The 18071-nt window shown below is 48.0% G+C and overlaps 1 protein-coding gene across 6 annotated transcripts in view; it reads left to right on the forward strand.

Annotated features, from left to right (window-relative positions):
- The window catches only part of RASGEF1C (RasGEF domain family member 1C), a 157641-nt gene that overhangs the window by 92057 nt on the left and 47513 nt on the right, over positions 1-18071 (forward strand). For all 6 annotated transcript variants that reach the window (XM_082379389.1, XM_082379388.1, XM_082379393.1 and 3 more), the window contains 7 exons: positions 1274-1363; positions 3032-3134; positions 3648-3727; positions 3810-3905; positions 8971-9066; positions 11101-11224; positions 17713-17785. In XM_082379389.1, the coding sequence (XP_082235515.1) occupies positions 1274-1363; positions 3032-3134; positions 3648-3727; positions 3810-3905; positions 8971-9066; positions 11101-11224; positions 17713-17785 (662 nt within the window). The remainder of the gene's footprint in view (positions 1-1273; positions 1364-3031; positions 3135-3647; positions 3728-3809; positions 3906-8970; positions 9067-11100; positions 11225-17712; positions 17786-18071) is intronic.

Below are 18071 nucleotides of genomic sequence, written 5' to 3' on the forward strand. Positions count from 1 at the left end.
CGTTGGGTTTGGGGTGTATCTCTTGAAAATAGCAGGAGGCTGGATTTTTTTTAAATTACAGTGACTGGTCTATATCAGGGTAATTACTGCTCTAGATGGATTTGTTTTTACTGTCTTCTGTTGTACCTTGTCTTCTTTACCTCTTGTGCTTCTTTTTTTCCTTCTTTCTTTACTTCTTTTGGATTCTTTGAAATTGTAGTACACTTATACAGTGGAATAGTCTACATCAATTTTTAAAGTTAAGTTTCCAAAGAATATTTTATAGCACATGAAAGGGTTCATGTGGGAAGATGTGGGACTATATATAGAATATAGAGATAGAGATAGAAACATACATACATACATACACACATACGTACATAAATACATATGGTTGGTCCTCATTATTCACCATCATTATATCCTATAGTCGTTGTGAACACTGAATTAGCAAATACTGAGCCATTACTCCTGGGGAAAATATAGGGTTAGGTTCCTTGCAAGACTTTCATCACAACATTTTCGTCAACCAGTCAATATATAGCCTTGATTTATGTGTGTTTCTGTTTAATGAGACCTTATTTAATATATATTGTTGATTCAATAACATTGAACTCATGGCCAACAGCACTGTGACTCACGTCTGAACGAAGCTTATGTAACACATATTTTTTTCCTTAGGACACGTCACAGCCTTCATGTGCTTAGGAACACAAGACAGCACAGCAGCGCTGTGCTTGCGACCACTTTAAACAGTGAAATCACCAAGAAAAAGCACAAAAATGCAAAAAAAAAAAAAAAAAGACACTAAATAGACTACAAAAAGGACACTTGTTTACAGCATGGGAGCTGAAACCAGAAGTCAGGGCATCAGCTCAACCTCAGCTGGGAACGCACAGGTGCATTGGGTGACTCAAATGTTTTGCCACTCTGCACATGTCCACAAATGACCAAGAAGTGACATGAGTGTTATTTGGGGGGTTACAAATGAAATTTTAGGATGTAGACAGATTCGCAAACACAAAATCTGTGAATAATTAGGATTAATTGTGTGTGTGGGTATATGATATACATATATCATATTAAGTTACGTCTTTAAGTGTGTAGAAAAAAAGACTAGAAGGATACATGTCAAATCATGTATTTGTGGATGGTTTTGAGATATTTGTGGATGGTTTTGAGGTTTCGACATTTCCCAGATTGTCTATAATGATCATGGCTGACTTCAAAAAGTTATTCATGTTCAAAAAGTTATTGACAAAAAGCCTGAGCATGGTCCTTGTGTCTTTCCTAGCCTTGTTTCAGTGACAAGACTAACAACCTGGAAGCTTACATGAAATGGTTCAACAGATTGTGCTACCTCGTGGCCACTGAGATCTGCATGGTGCGTAGGAAGCCAGGGCCTGACCTGGCATGGCCAAAGGCGGCCAGGGCTTGAAAGGAGGCTTCCTGGGAGGGAACCAGAAGAGCATCATGAGCCTGTCTCCAAGCCCAGGGCCAGGCTGGGCACTCACTGGGACACCGGGTGTCACCCAGCTTGCCTGTAGTGATATCTCCCCTCTGGGTAGAGCCTGGCACACCCCCGTCTTAGCTGCCAGGCCAGTGATGCGGTGGATCCTGGCGTGCCGATGGATCCTGCCTGGCGTGGATCCACCTGCCAGTCACAGAGGGTGTCAGAGAGATGCTTGCTGAGGGAGACGGGGGCGGGCTCTGCTTCTTCCACCTGTGCCTGGGGCGGACTGGCCTGGCCTGCAGCCGAATTCCATTTGGCTCACTCAGGACTTAGAGGTAGAAATAATCTAACCTTTAAGAAGTGGGAGATTGCACTTTAAAGTCCAGGTCTCTGGCAGCTGGACATGCTCGCCACCGGGTCTCAGCCCCGCCAAGCCAGACCCTGCCCACCCTCTTCCCTTCCTTATGGCAGTGGAACCCTCTCCCAAACCCATTCTCCCACTGTCAGGTGAAGCCCAGGGCCCCCCGTCTCAGGGGAAGATTGGAGGCAGCATATGTGCCAGGGTGGGCTCTCTGGAAGCAGATGCTGAGACAGAGCTTGGGGCGTAAGGTGTTTATGAGGGGTCTGCGACCGAGAAAGGAGAAGAGGCTCAGAAGGAGAAGCTCATCTGTGATACCTCAGCCTGAGACTGCGCTTCCTGTCAGAGTGCCCACATCCACCCTAGTAGTTGGCCCTGATCCCCCACCTTGCTCGGTCACCATCACCATCCCCGTGTGGGCTGTCCCATGAAAGACAGGGCAGGACCTCAGGCGGGCAGCTCTCCGAAGGGGTTTTGGGTGCACAGCTCCTCAGGCACCACAGCAGGCTTCTTGGCAGCAGTAAGGACCACTTCTGCACTTATGGGAGGAGGGCAATCTACGTGGAAAGAACACTGTAGGGTTCCGTGGGCCTTGCCTGCTTCTGACACTGCATCGTTGGCCTGGCAGCTAAGACGGGGGTTTGTCTGGGTGAAGCCCGGACAGAGCCCGCCCCAGAGTCAGGCAGCGCTTCAGCCTGGGAGAGGACACAGTTTGGTTGTGACCCATCAGAGAGGTCAAAGTCTCACGCACTCGACTCGAGCTGGGGTTGAAATCACAGTCAGTCGACAGAAAGCAGTGGTGGGGCTGCTAGCGGACAGGGCCTCGGGGTCACCGTGTGGCCCCCGCACCCCGTGTGAAGTGAAGAAGTTTGGTGCTGGGAAGAGAGTTGAGGGAGCCGTGTTTTCTGCTTCTAGGTGTAGGGGTGCTGGAGCTAGGCCTGAGAGAGCAGGAGGACATGAGGGGGCCCCCAGCACCTCCCATGCTGCAGGTGGCTCTTGTGTGGCCACAGGAGTCCCGCCAGCCCCCATCCGGCCCTCCATGGCAATGGGCTCTGTGCTAGCTCTGCCCGGGGTGCACTGAGAGCCTCAGCCCCTGGGCTACAAATTGCCTTGGCATCAAGCATCTCAGCTGTGAAATGGGCTTAAAGAAGGTTAATGAGGGACAGGACAGGTAAGCAGGGTGTCTGGTCAGGGCAGGGTGGGGACACCTCATCACTGAGGCTCATATGCCCTGTCCCCAGCCGGCCAAGAAGAAACAGAGGGCCCAGGTGATTGAGTTCTTCATCGACGTAGCCCGTGAGTGCTTCAACATCGGCAACTTCAACTCCCTAATGGCCATCATCTGTGAGTGGGCCGGCCAGGCCTGGGGCCCCCGGTGCAAGTGCTCCCAGAGAGGGTGGAGTGGGCACGCCCAGGCGGGTGGGGTGCAAGCCACCTGAGCAGGGGATGGGTGCAGGCTGGGCCCATGTTCCCCCCACCCCACCCCAAAGGTCCTGGGGAGGTGCCCCTTTTGAGGCAAGCCCAGCCCTTTCAGGGTGCTTGATGAGAGCTTGGCAGTGTGTCCCCGGAACCAGGGAAAGCAGGGGCCCAAAGCAGGCCCCTGGTCACAGTATAGGGCCAGCGTGGTGGGGACTGGGACAAGGGCCCTGCACATACAGAAGCCGGGCCTACCTGGACGCAGTGTCCATTAGCACCCACCCACTCTCCATCTGGCAGGCCGAGGCTCCACAAACATCAGCCCTGGTCAGGGTGCAGCCTGAGGGGCTAGGCCAGCTGCGGGCCTCACAGAGGGACTGTGCAGCTCAGAACAGCCCTCCCCGCCTGGCCCTGCCCCCAGCTCAGCCTTCCCTCTTTCAGCTGGCATGAACATGAGTCCTGTCTCAAGGCTGAAGAAGACCTGGGCCAAAGTGAAGACAGCCAAGTTTTTCATCCTCGAGGTAAGCAAGGCTGCTGGGCTGCTGGGTGCCACCAGCCATCCCCAGGACACAGTTGCCCAAATACCTCCCTATCTCCTTCCAGCACCAGATGGACCCAACAGGGAATTTCTGCAACTATAGAACAGCCCTACGCGGGGCAGCCCACCGCTCCCTGACCGCCCACAGCAGCCGGGAGAAGGTAGGTCAGAGGCTTGCCCAGCCCTCAGAGCTCCTCCCTGCTCCAGACCACCTAGGCTCAGGTGGGGTGGTGACTTGAAGGTCACCTGGTCCAATCCCCTGCCCTTCTACAGCATCTATAATAGAGAGGCATGTCACCTTGCTCGCATGCCTCCAATATAGGGAACTCACCACCTCCTCAAACAGATCAACCCACCCCCAAGCAGCTCTAACTGGTAGCAAGTGCTGCCTTGTGGGGTTGTGTCAGCCACCTGGGGCTGTCCTCTCCAGAGGGCCACACAGAGTAAGGCCATTCCCTCTTCCAGCCACCAGTCCTTCAGAGCCCCAGGCCCCGCCTCCCTCTCTCCTCCTGAGTCAGCAGCCCCAGGCCTGCCATGCTGTGGTCTCCAGTTCCCTCCCCTCTTGGGTCCCTTTGTTCTCTGAACAGCTCCATTTGTCAGGGTCCCTCTGTTTCAGATCAAATTGTGGTTCCAGGTACATAGGGTCTTATACCTTATTCTAAAGGCAATACCTTCATTGATGTGGACTCAGATCACATTTATGTTTTTGGAAATGACTAAACCAAGCTTCTTGCCACAGAACTGCATTTTCACAGGTCTTGTTCTTATACATTTGCATTTGGAGGACATTTGCTCGTCCTGATCAATTTTGTTTCTCCTCCAAATTCTCCTAGTGGCCTCTGATACAAGAAACCATCCCAGGCCCTGTAATTGCCATGATCCTCTGGCTTAAAACCTGTCACCAGCTTGATGATTAGAGTCGTTTATCTCCATGGGGAGAAAACAGCAAGACTTGCTGTGCCTTTTCAGTCTGGTCTCTTGCAGGAACATTGGTGGAATCAGGGCCCCGCCATAGTTTGTGGAAGTTGCTTCCAGCTTGAGGAATAATAGAACCAGGTGCTGTTCTTGAAATTCGAAGTCGCTCTGTGATTGTATTGGATGCACCTGTGGTCAGGTTTGGGGAGCAGGCTGAGATATGCGCACTTGTGCAATCCACCAGGCCTTCCCAGCCTCCTCCCTGCAGAGCACAGATTGTGCGCAGACCCAGGCCACGCTGTTGGCCATGTCCTGTCCAGCTGGCCCTTCCTGTTCAGGCTGTCAGCACTTCAGCAATGCTGGGTCCCGGGGAGCCTGGTGCAGGGGGTGCAGCACTCAGCAAGGCATGTCCTCAAGTCCCGGGGCAGGTGAGCCTGTCCCCCGGGAGCCAGGAAGCTGGAAAGCCACGGCAGCAGGGGCTTCACTGAGCACCCACCGCACGAGGGCCGCTTGACCATCATTTCCCAATTTAATTCTGACAGCTATTCCATGGGGTAGACTTCAGCATTGCCACTTTCTGCATTAGAAGACTGAGTCTCAGAGAGGAGCCCTCACCTGCCCAGTCACTCAGCAAGTAGGCGGCAGAGCCAGGAATCAGACTCTAAGTCTCCCAGTCTTTTCTACCTTCCGTCCTCGGGGCACAGGTACCATGTGGCAGTCACAGTGGTACTGGCTTATGGCCCAGGAGTTGGACTGTGGGTGGTCGTGCCTAGAGGAGGCTGCAGCCTTTGGACTGAGGTGTCAGTCACAGCACTGGTGCTCTGCACTGTTTTCCTTCTACCCTGAGGGCAGAGTGAACAGACTGGGACTTTGTGCTCCTGCTCTCTGCACCCCTTCTAGCTCTGGGGTGCTGGGACGCTGTGCATTTAGGTCTGGGGCTATAGGTGAGAGACCTACAGAGCTGTGCACTCAGTTTCACTGCATTCTCCTCTAACTTCCAGGGAGTTATGGACCATGGGCTAGACCCACAGAAGCTCCTTCATGAATGGATGGAAGGCTGGAGGACAGATGGACGGATGGATGGATGGATGGAAGAATGGATGGAAGGAAGGATAGATAGATGGACGGAAGGGTGCAAGGAAGGGAGGAAGAAAAGATAGAAGAATGGAAAGCTGGAGGTTGGAAGGAAGAAAAGAGGAAGGGAGGGTGGGAGGGAAGGAAAGAGGGAGGAAATGAAGTAGGGAAGGAGGGAAAGAAGCTTGGAGAGGCTCTCGCAGTCTCCCAGTGCCCGCAGCTGAAACTTTGAGGCCAGGAGGTCACTTTGTGTTTTCTTCCTGCCTATGGCTGAATCCTGCCTGCCCCTCCCGCTCCCCTAGTCTCTGTGACAAAGCACCCTCCACACAGGCTTCTCTGGGTGCCCTCCAGGTTGAGCTGGGTTCTGATGGAATTGCTCAGGTCCAGAAAACAAGGGCCCAGGTTTACAGTCATGTGGACAGACAGAAGTGGTGAAAAATTCTCACACATGGGAAATGCTGCCATCCAAAGGACCACTTCAATGGCCCTGCCACCAGGAAACCTGCACCAGGCCCCTAAGGAGCCGTCTCTGTCCCCAGAGTTCCACGGCCCTTAATCCCCACCCCTGCCCGTCTCAGTGGGTCTCCCAATTCCAACTCAATTCAGCCATCATGCACAAGAACTGGACCAGGGACTCAGCACCAGTGTGGGTGGTGGGAGATGGATGGAGACCACCCTCCCTCCTGGCACAGTGAGGAAGAAGACAGGACAGGGCCTCTGGGGCAGAGTCCTAATCCTGCATCCTCTACTTACTGTTGTGTGAGCTTCTATGAGTTACTTAACCTGTCTGAGTCTCAGCTTCCTCATCTGTGAGGTGGGGTCATAAAAGCCCTATTTCACAGGACAGTGATGAGGATGGAACACGATCTCATGTGAAGCATTCAGCACAGTGAAACACTCAGGCCCACCACCGATGCCCCGGTGACAAGGGCGTAAGTGGAGACTCTTTGGGAGCATAGAAAGGGACTAAAGCCAGCGTGGGGGAAGCCAAGATGAGGCTTCCTTGTTTTGTAGGTTGTTCCTTTGACTGTCTCCCACTATACTGGGATTAGGAATGAATGTGTGTGACACACTCTCACTGTCCCCCAAGCCCTGGCACCTAGCATAGAGAAGACATGAGCAAATGTTTGTGGAAGTGACATAAATCTAGGGTGACCAGTTCATCCCAGTTTGCCTAGGACTGCCCCAGGTTTAGTACCACAAGTCCTGCATCCCAGGAAACCCCTCAGTTGTGGACAAACCCTGCTAAACCTGGCTCTGGTCCTGGCCCTGGTGATCACTAGCTGGATGACCTTGTGCCAGGCCTTGCCACTCTATGGACCTTGGTTTCCCCATCTGCCCTGCCCAGCTGAGCCATCCATGCTTCTATGCTCTGCCGAGTGGTCAGTGCCCAGGTCCTCGCATCAAAGCCCTTGTCAGCTTGGATGGGGAATGACCTAGGTAGTCCCTGAGCCAGAAGTGTCAGGGCCTGGTGCCCGGTCCTAAGGGCTAGAAGCCGGCCCTAGCTGGCCTGGCCACATGTGCCCAGCTCTGGAGCCTAAGGGCAGAGCAGATGTGTTAGTTTCCTGGGCTGACATAACAAAGCACATAAACTAGGTAGCTTAGAACAGCAGAAATGTATTCTCTTACAGTTCTGGAGGCCAGAGGCCAAAATCAAGGTTGGAAGGGCCATGCTCCCTCCAAAGGCTCTAGGGGAGGATCCTTCTTTGCCTCTTCCAGATTCTGATGGCCATAGGCACTCCTTGGCTAGTGGCCGCATCACTCCCATCTCTGTCTCCGTTGTCACATGGCTACCTACCCAGTGTGTGTCCAAATTTCCCTCTTTTTATAAAAATACCAGCCCACCTAATCCATGTGACCTCATCCCCATTTGATTCCATCCATAGCAAAGACCCTATCTCCAAATAAGTTCCCATTCATAGGCGCTGGGGGGTTTAGGACATGAACATAACTTTTTTTTTTTTTCTATTTTTGGCTGCATTGGGTCTTCGTTGCTGCGCATGGGCTTCCTCTAGTTGTGGCGAGTGGGGGCTACTCTTCGTTGTGGTGCGTGGGCTTCTCTTGTTGTGGAGCACGGGCTCTAGGCCTGTGGGCTTCAGTAGTTGTAGCAGTTGGCTTCAGTAGGCTTCAGCAGTTGTGGCTTGCAGGCTCTAGAGCACAGGCTCAGTAGTTTTGGCACGCGGGCTTAGTTGCTCCGCGTCATATGGGATCTTCCCGGACCAGGGATCGAACCTGTGTCCCCTGCATTGGCAGGCGGATTCTTAACCACTGCACCACCAGGGAAGTCCTTGAACATAATTTTTTGAGGGACAGAGTTCAACCCACAACACAAGGTAGACCCAGCTGGTTCCCCAAGAGTAGTCTGAGCTGTCACCAGTTGGACTCCTTTCTCTAGGGGTTAGCAGGTATGGAACAAGGAGGGAGAAACAAGACATCTGACAGTGAAACACAGAGACCCCATCCTTCTCCAGCTGAGCGCATAAGCCTGTCCCTTCAGGAACCAGAGTAGGGATGCTTTCAGCCTTACCATAGTGCAGCAGGATCAGATCTTTAGCATCAAGAAAGACATAGAATGGCAAATTGTTAAATGTATATTTTTAAAAGAGGCCACAGAATTTCACAGCAGATAATTCACATTCCATTAGCATATTTTTTGATTCATAAAACAAAAACTTTTTAAAAAATTTTTTTTCTATTTCAGTATATTTATTCTTTTCTAAAATTTTTATCTTATATTTAACAGTGTGCTCGGCACACACCAGTCCTCCTGGGGCACATGAGTCAGGAGACCTAAGTCTGTGGACCCCTGAACTCTGGGGAGAAGCTCCCACTGGCCTTTCCCAACAGACGATGGGAGAAACGTTCAAAGGCCACTGAAACTATGCATCTTTCACCCAGCCCCAATAGGAGGGGGAATGGCATTGTATACAGGAGGAGCTCAATCAGCACTGCACTGGGGTCTGATGGGACCTGGGAAGAAACAGTCTGGCCCCAGTTTGTGCCTCCTTTCTTTGTGGTTTCCACATTGCTCCCCATGGTACACACTAAGTAGCCTATGGCCCATGAAGCCCTGAGGCTGGCCAGCCTTGCCCAGGTGGGAAGTCTCTCCCACCTTCTGCATCCTGGTGTTGTATCTGAGGTCCCCGGGGCAGGTGGCTGCTGGCAACGCTGCCTCGCTCCTGTGCAGCCACTGTGGGGAGGCCAGCTGAGGGCTGATCTGCACCCTGTCCCTTCCAGATCGTCATCCCCTTCTTCAGCCTGCTCATCAAAGACATCTACTTCCTAAACGAAGGCTGTGCCAACCGCCTCCCCAATGGACACGTCAACTTTGAGGTAGGGTCCAGGGGCCTTGGAGGGCCTGCCACCTAGTTAAGCAGGCTGATAAAAGCTCCCAGAGCAGGAGTTCTGGCCCCGAATGGTGGGATTAAAGGAGGACTCTGAGGCAGAGTGCAGCAGTTTGCAGCCAACATCAGAGTGGGATTATTGGGGTCTCCCCACATCTTCCATAGGAAGAGACTGAGGCTCATGAAGACATTGACCCCCGCTCTGTGCAGGCCTCGTGTCTAGCACAGGTGAAGTGGCATCATTTTCAGTCCTTAAGGAGCACCAGGCTGGCGAGAAAGACAGCCCTGCAGACCCACAGTGACAACTGACGCGGTGCTGTGACAGGAGCTGCACAGGGGCACAGTTCACGGTCAGGAGAGGCCTCCCAAAGGAGGAGCCCTTAGCAACAGGAGGAAGTGTCAGGCAGAGTGGGAAGAAGGAGAGAAAGACTTCCTCTCCCTCTGCAGACACTCATCACTGTCAGCTCAAGTGTTCCCTCCTCCAGGAAGTTCCCCTTGACCTCACAGGAGGAGAGAGGCCGCTTCTATAGCGGGCTATTATCCCTCAGTCACAGCACCCAAGTCCCCAAGCTCTTTAGAAGCAAGGCCAGGCTGATCCACTCCATGTCTCGACCCCACATACAGGCTTACCCAGCATGTACGTCTTGAAGTGGCTGGTGGGCTAGGCATAGGGAGGGGGAGGAATGGGGCCCACGAGCCCCAAGGGCACAGGACAGTGACAGCAGACGGTCACTGAGTCAGACAGAGCATGCCATGAGCAGTGGTACCCCCCAATCCACAGGAAAGAAGGGGCTCTTCTCCTGCGAGAGGGCCAGCCCTACCCTAGTGCTTGCCCCACTCAGCATCCAACTCCAAGGGGCAGCAGTCCTGGGCCAGCCCCTTGCTCTGTCCAAGTCTCAGTCTCTCCCTCTGTGAAACAGGGCTGCCACCATGACCACACAGAGTGGCTAGGAGGAGTGGACATGCCGCATGGCCCGCCAAAGGCTCTGCACGTGTCTCCTGCTGACAGGGCCCACAGTGAACGCCTGGGCCCTTTGGCCTGGAGCTGCCTCTGCTGTGGGGCCTCACATGGACACCCCAGCAGACCTTCACATGCTGCCCACAGGCCTGGTTACCCCTAGGGGCCGGCATAGCTGGAGGAAGCCCAGTCCAGCAGGTTGCCTGGGCTCTGCATCCCAGGGGGCAGTCCAGGCTGGAGGCGATATGGAAGAGGCTGGGCTTGGGAGAGACTGCAGGGGCCAAGGGGGCCTGCGAGCTCACTCTCCAGGTGATCCCAACGCACAATCTGTCTCTTGCCTTTCTTGAATTGGTCCTCAGAATCAAGGCCTGGGCGGAAGGATGGGCGGGCGAGCAGTGAGGGGCAAGAAGGCAGGGTGTTCATGTGGCCCCAGGTCCCGGGGCATGAGCAGTGGGGACTGGGGGCAGACACCAAGGCTGATCAAAGAATGCCACAGAGTGAGGTTCTCACCCAGTCACAGCTTTGTATTTAAAATCCTGCTTTAAGTTAGCAGTTTTTAAAATCTTAAATAAATGTACTTAAATTTTACTCAATTAAAATTCTACTTAAATGAATTAAATTTTACTTAAATACATTTATTTAAATGTATTTGCCTCATTCTCTACATAAACAAACTTGCTGTAAGTAGGGATATATCGCTTGCCATTAGTTGAGATAACCACAAAAATAAACAGAATGAAACTAAAGTAATAGTCACCTTTAGCTAAATGCACTGCCTGCTGATGGCATAGCCCAAGGCTGCTCTCTCGCCATGACAAGGGGGACAGGTGAACCCTAGGTGCTGGGCATGGCAAATTCTTCAGAGAGAGTGAAGAGATGTGACAAACGTCCGGATTTCCTGATGGGTGATTCCGTCACTTTTCTGCCCCATGTCCCACCTTGCCCACCCTAGAGGCAGGCCTCACTGGGGATGACGAGAGACACCAGGCCAGGGCCGGCCCCACTGTCACAGGTGACCTCCAGGCACTCAGGGTGCATCGTTTTGTGTCTCTGTGTCCCTGGCAGAAATTTCTGGAGCTGGCCAAGCAAGTAGGAGAGTTCATCACATGGAAACAAGTGGAGTGTCCCTTCGAGCAAGACCCCAGCATCACCCACTACCTGCACACTGCTCCCATCTTCAGCGAGGATGGTAAGGTGGCCCCATGGCCTCCCTGACCCCCAGCCACAGAACTCGTGGGTGGTCTCTTGGTCACATCACCATTCAGGGCCCCTGCTCTGAGCAGGGATGCACCACATGTGTGCTAGTTCTGCGAGGAAGCAGGGAAGTCTGCATCCCCCAACTGAATAGTTGCTACCCCCAGAGCACAGGACAGGGTCTGAGGAGCTGCAGGTTGGGCCCCAAGGCCAGGCTTCCCCCAGGCACAGTTTGGATGCCGTTGGACATTGTGAATCTGAACGATGTCTGACCCTAATTTCCTCAACAGGAAAGTGGGCATGATGATAAAAACAGCCCTTCCAGGACTCATGTGGGGGTGGCAAAGCACTAGGCTGACCGTGGGTCTTTCCACAACTGGTGTGTGCATGCGCATGTTTGCGTGTGTGAGTGTGTACCTGTGTATGTGTGTGTGTTCATGTGTAATACACACCAGCATGAAATGAGGCACCCTTTCTCCAGAGCACTGTTGATGTCTGTCCCCTTAAATAGTCAGTATTTCCATCCGATCATTTGTCAGACACAACAGATTTGCTTATGAATTTGCTAAATGAGCATACTCCTGGAGCTCCCTCCTCCAGAAGAGAAAGTGCTGGAGAAGCAAACAGTCATCTGGCTGAGTTGATGGGCCCTGTGGGGAGCAGAGTGGCCCCATGGTTAGCTGCTCTCTGGAGGCAGGATGCCCTGGTACCACCCTGGGAGAACGCTGCTCGGCACACAGGAGGCCTGGCTCCTTGTCATGGCAGGCATTTTACACAGGGACCCACACCCATGCTCACGAAAACATTTTCTGCCAAAAATAAAAAACTAGGGGGAAGGACTTTTTAATGACTTGCATCTGAATCGTTAATACTTTCAATTTTGCCGTTTTATTTTTTATATTTTGGAGCCAGTAATTTTGGGGGCTCTCATCCATATCTAGAGTCTCCCCTACCCCACATACATGAGAAGCTCAGCAGCCTGATGGATAAACCAGTCTGGCTGCTCCCACCCCAGAAGCTGTGTTACCCTGGGCAGCTTTCTCACCCTCTCTAAGCCTCACCTACTGCATCTATAAAGGGTAGGTAATGAGGTAATGTGAGAAACTACTTCCCAGGGCCATGGTGAGAGTTAATTGATGTGACACAAGCAAAGCCCACAGGACTGCACTCAATCAATACTAGTTGTATTAGTTTCTTATTGGTGCTGTGGCAAATCACCACAAATTTGGTACCTCAGAATAACATAAATTGATCATCTTATGATTATAGAAGTTAGCAAGTCTGAAATCAGTTCCACTGGGCTAAAATAGAGGTGTTGGCAGAGCTGGTTATTTCTGGAGGCTCTGGTGGGAGAATCCATTTCCTGGCCTTTTATGACTTCTAATGGCCGCCTGAATTCCTTGGCTTGTGGCCCCTTCTTCCATCTTCTAAGTACATTACTCCAGCCTCTGCTTCCACCATCATATTGCCTTCTGTAGTCGTCTCCCCCTTTCTCTCTTATAAGGACACCTGTGATTGCATTTAGGGCCCACCCAGATAATCTCCTCATCTCCAGATCCTTAACTAAATCACATCTGCGAAGTCCCAAAAGGGCATATTCAGGGGATTAGGACCTAAATATCTCTGGGACCCATTATTCAACCTACTACACTAGTTATTATGATGACTGTTGTCATTACCCAGTGGAACTTGGGCAATAAAATGTGTCAAAGGCACATTAGGAGAGAGGTGGGGAGAGTCTAGAGGCAGGAAGGGCAGAGGTGGGGTGGGGGCATTTCATTCACTCCTTCAGTCAACAATACTTCTAGAGAGTCTGCTGTGTGCCAGTCAGACAGACTGCTATGAACTTGCAAATAAAATCCCGGCCCTTCTGGAATACCCTTAGAGAGAAGCACCTTCTCTTTTGACCCTCTCTTCTTCCTATCCTTCCCTCTACCCCCTCCCAAAGAGCTGAGAAATTTAAGAGAAGGGACCTAAGATGTATTGGGTCCCAACTGGGATGATAAAAGCCTCTGACAAAAGCCTGGCCCTGCCCTCAGCTCCATCAGACGTCCCCTGACAGGGCATGCTGGCAATCCAGTCAGTCTCAGGCTCCCTGAAACAAGTGAAAATATAGAAAATCTCAGCAGAGAAACAGGAGATATAAGGAAGAACCAAAAGGAAATTTTAGAACTGAAAAGTGCAATAACTAAAATAAAAAACTGAACAGATGGGTTCAACAGCATAATGGAGAGGACAGAGGAAAGAATCAGTGAGCTGGAAGATAAAACAATAGAAATTATACAATCCGAACAACAGAGAAAAAAATAGACTGTACCAGAGCCCCAGGGACCAGTGGGACTATAACAAAAGATCTAACACTCATGTCATCAGAGTCTGGGAAGGAGAGGACAAATTGGGTATGGTTGAAAAGTACTTGAAGAAGTAATGCCTGGAAATTCCCCAAATGTGGAAAAGACATAAACCTACAGATTCAAGGAGTTGAGTGAATCCCAAACAGGATAAACCCAAAGAAACCCATACCAAGACTCATCATAGTCAAACTTCTGGCAACTAAAGAAAAAGAAACAAATCTTGTAAACACTGAGAGAGAAATGATACTTTACCTATAGGAGAAAAACAATTCAAATGACATCAGGTTCCCCATCAGAAACCATAGCCAGAGGCAGTGGCACATTTTTCAAGTGCTGAAAGAAAACAACTGCCAACCCATAATTCTATATCCAGTGAAAATATCCTTTAGGAATTTACTGTAGATAAGTCAAAATGGAATTCTAAAAACTGTTCAGGTAACCCACAGAAAGAGAAGAAAAACAAAACACAGAACAAATAGAAAATAATAAATAAGTAAATAAATAAATAGGCAGACTTAAGCTCTAACATATCAATACTTATATTGAATGTAAGTGTTCCAAATACACCAAGTAAAAGACAGAGACTGGCAGAGTAAATTAAAAATGTGACCCAACTATATGCTACCTACATGAAACTCATTTCAAATATAATGATATAGACAGGTTAAAAAATAAAAGGATGGGGACACATTAATCAAAAGAAAGCAGAAATGGCAATAATAATATCAGATAAAGTATACTTCAGAGGAAAGAAAATTTCCAGAGGCAGAGAGGGACATTATGTAATGACAAAATTGTCAGTCTCCCAAGAAGATATAGCAATCCTAAATGTGTATCTACCAAACAACAGAGTTGCAATATTTATGAAGCAAAACCCAATAGAACTGAAAGGAGAAATAAATAGATCCACAATTATAGTTTAGAGATTTCAACACCCTCTCTTAACAATTAATATAACAACTAGACAGAAAATCAGCAAAGACATAGCAGAACTCACCAATACCATCAAACAACAGGATCTAATAGACATTTATAGAACATTCCATACAACTACAGCAGAATACACATTTTTTTCATTTGCCCACAGAACATATACCAAGATAGACCATATCCTAAGTGCAACAAATTAAAGTAATTGAAATCATACAGCATGTGTTCTCTGATCACAGTGGAATCAAGCTAGAAATCAATAACATAAGATAACAGAAAAATCTCCAAACACTTATCATCTAAACAACACAATTCTAAATAATCCATGAGTTAAGAAGTCTCAGGAAATTTTTTTAAAAATTGAACTAAATGAAAATGCTATCAAAATTTGCAGGGTGCAGCTAAAGCAGGGCTGAGAGGGAATTTTACAGCATGTAATGCATACATTAGAAAAAAAGGAAACACCTCAAATCAATCATCTAAGTTCCCACCCCCAGAACCTAGAAAAAGAGGAGCAAAATAAACCAGAAGTCAGCAGAAAGAAGGAAATAAGAGCACAAGAGAGCAGAAATCAATGAAACAGAAAACAGAACATTTTTTAAAAGTTAATTGAAGAGCTGGTTCTTTGAAAAGCACAATAAAATTTCCATCCTCTAGCAAAGAACTTCTTGACAAAGAAAAAGAGAGAGAAGATAGAAACTACTAGTATCGGGAATGAAACAGAGTATCACTACAGACTCTGCCAACATCAAAAGACTTGTAAGAAAATACTATGAACAACTCTATGCATGTAAACTTGACAATTTAGATGCAATGGACCAATTGTTCAAAAAACACGAACTGCCACAACTCAACATAAAATAGATAATTTGAATAGCCCTATAGCTATTAGGGAAATTGAATTTTTCATTTAAAAACATCCCAAAATGAGATGTCTGAGCCCAGATAGTTACACTAGAGAATTCTACCAAATATTTAATGAAGTAACACCAACTCTGCACAATCTCCTTCAGAAAAAAGAAGAGGAGGGAACTTCCCAGTTTATTTTATGAAGCTAGTATTATCATGATATCAAAACTGGACAAAGACAGTACAGATAATACACTCTACCCAGATAATCCCTCATGAATATAGATGCAAAAAATCCTTAAGAAAAAATTAGCTAGTATAATTCAGCAAAATATAAAGATAATCATATATCATGACCGAGTGGCCTTATTCCAGAAATGCAAGGCTATTCAATATTTAAAAATCAGCCAATATAATCCACCATATTAACAGGTCAAAGAACAAAAAAAAACTAGATTGTGTCAATCAGTGGAGAAAAAGCATTTGACAAATTTCAACACCCGTGCATGGTAAAAACGCTCAGAAAAATAAGAATAGAAGGGAATTTACCAACTTGATAAATTGCATCTACAAAAACCCTTCAGCTAACATCATATTTAATGGTGAAAGATGGAATGCTTTCCCACTAAGATTGGTAACAACTCAAGGATGTCTACTCTCACCACTCTTATTCGACATTGGTGGAAGACCTAGTCAGTGCAATAAGACAAGAAAAGGAATAAAAGACATACATATCAGAAAGGAATTAACACTGCCCCCCTATTTGCAGATGTAAAAAATCCCAAGGGATCCATAAAAACTCCTAGAAAAAAATGAGTTCAGCAAGCATCACAGAATACAAAATAAACAAGCAAAAATCATTTTATTTTCATGTACTCACAATGAATGTGAGTTCACTGAAATTAAAAATACAATACCATTTACAATCAATCAAAAAAGAAATGCTTAGGTATAAATCTAACACAACATGTATAGAATTTGTATGCTAAAAACTACACAATGCTGATGAAAGAAATCAAAGATCTAAATAAATGGAGAGACATGACATTCATAAATTGGAAGACTCCAACATAGCAAAGATATCAGTTCTCCTTTCCAAATTTCAGGACAGATTTAATGCAATTCCTATCAAAATTCCAGGAAGAATTTTTATAGATGCAGACAAAATTATTCTAAAGTTTATATGAAAATGCAAAGGAACTAAAATAGCTGAAACAAGTTTGAAAAAGAAGAATGAAACAGGAGGAATCACTCTACCCAATATTAAGGCCAATATAGCTTGAATAGCTACAGTATTCAAGACAGTGTGGTGTTTGCAGGACAGACACATAGATCAATATAACAGAATAGAGGACCCCTAAAGAGACCCACACAAATATGCCCAGTGATTCTTGACAAAGGTGCAAAAGCAATTCAGTGGAGGAAAGATAGTCTTTGCAACAAATGGTGCAGGTGCATTTGGACATCCATAGGGCAAAAAATGAACTTCAACCTAAGTCTCACACTTTATACAAAAATAAACTCAAAATAGATCACAGGCTTGAATGTAAAATGTAAAACTATAAAACTTTTAGTAAAAAAGAAGCAAGAGAAAATCTTCAGGATGTAGAACCAGACAAAGAGTTTCTTATAAAATTAAGTATGCAACTACTATGTGACTCAGCAATTACAGTCTTGGGTATATATTTATTCCAGAGAAATGAATTTACATGTTTGCACAAAAACTCATACACCAATGTTTACAGAAGCTTAATTTGTCACAGCCAAACACTGGAAACAATACAGATGTCCTTCAGTGGGTGAATGGTTAAACAAAGTATGGTATGGAATACTATTCAGCAACAAAATGCAATGAACCACACTGACACACACTACAGCATGGATGAATCTCTAGAGAATGACAGTGTGAAAAGAATCAATCTCAAAAGGTTACATACTGTGTGATTCCATTTATATCACATTCTTGAAATGACAAAATATAGACACAGGGAACAGATTAGTAGTGGCCAGGGGTTAAGAGAGGTGTGGGGATGGGAGGGAAGTGTGTGTGGCTATAAAAGGGTAGCATGAGGGATCTTTGTGGTGATGGAATGTTCTATATCTTGACTGTGTCGGCGCCAATATCCTGGTGATGATCCTGTCCTATAGTCTGGCAAGGGGTTACCATTGGGGGAAACTGGGTAAAAGATACACAGATCTCCCTGTATTATTTCTTACAATTGCTTGTGAATCTGCAGTTACCTCCCAACAACAATTTAATTTAAAAACAAAAAGCAGGTGAAACTCTGGGTGTAGAAGAGGTTATTGTCATGGCTCATAAATGCATAATATCACTTCATTTTCTGACTAGGTCTTTATTTGGCTTCTTATGAAAGTGAGAGCCCAGAGAACCAAACAGAAAAAGAGAGGTGGAAATCTCTAAGGTGAGTCTCTGTGCCAAGACAAGTGTGGGAGGCAGGTGGAGGGAGCGGGTGGGGCGCTTGGGGCCAAGACAGAGTGGAGGGACTTCATCTACACCCGGTTGTCAGCCTCCTGGGAGCCCCTCCGTGGGGAGGGGCAGGTCAAACCAGGGTCTTAGAGGCAGGGAAGGAACTTAAGTGCTGGGGTAGGGAGAAGAGGCTGGAACCACGACCCCTCACGACTGGAGGCTGCCCCATGGGCAGCTGAGATGTGTGCCTCAGGGCCTGGAACACCAGTCCATACTCTTAT

This window comes from Balaenoptera borealis, assembly GCF_965194805.1.
Source record: "Balaenoptera borealis genome assembly, chromosome: 2".
Lineage (NCBI taxonomy): Eukaryota > Metazoa > Chordata > Mammalia > Artiodactyla > Balaenopteridae > Balaenoptera > Balaenoptera borealis.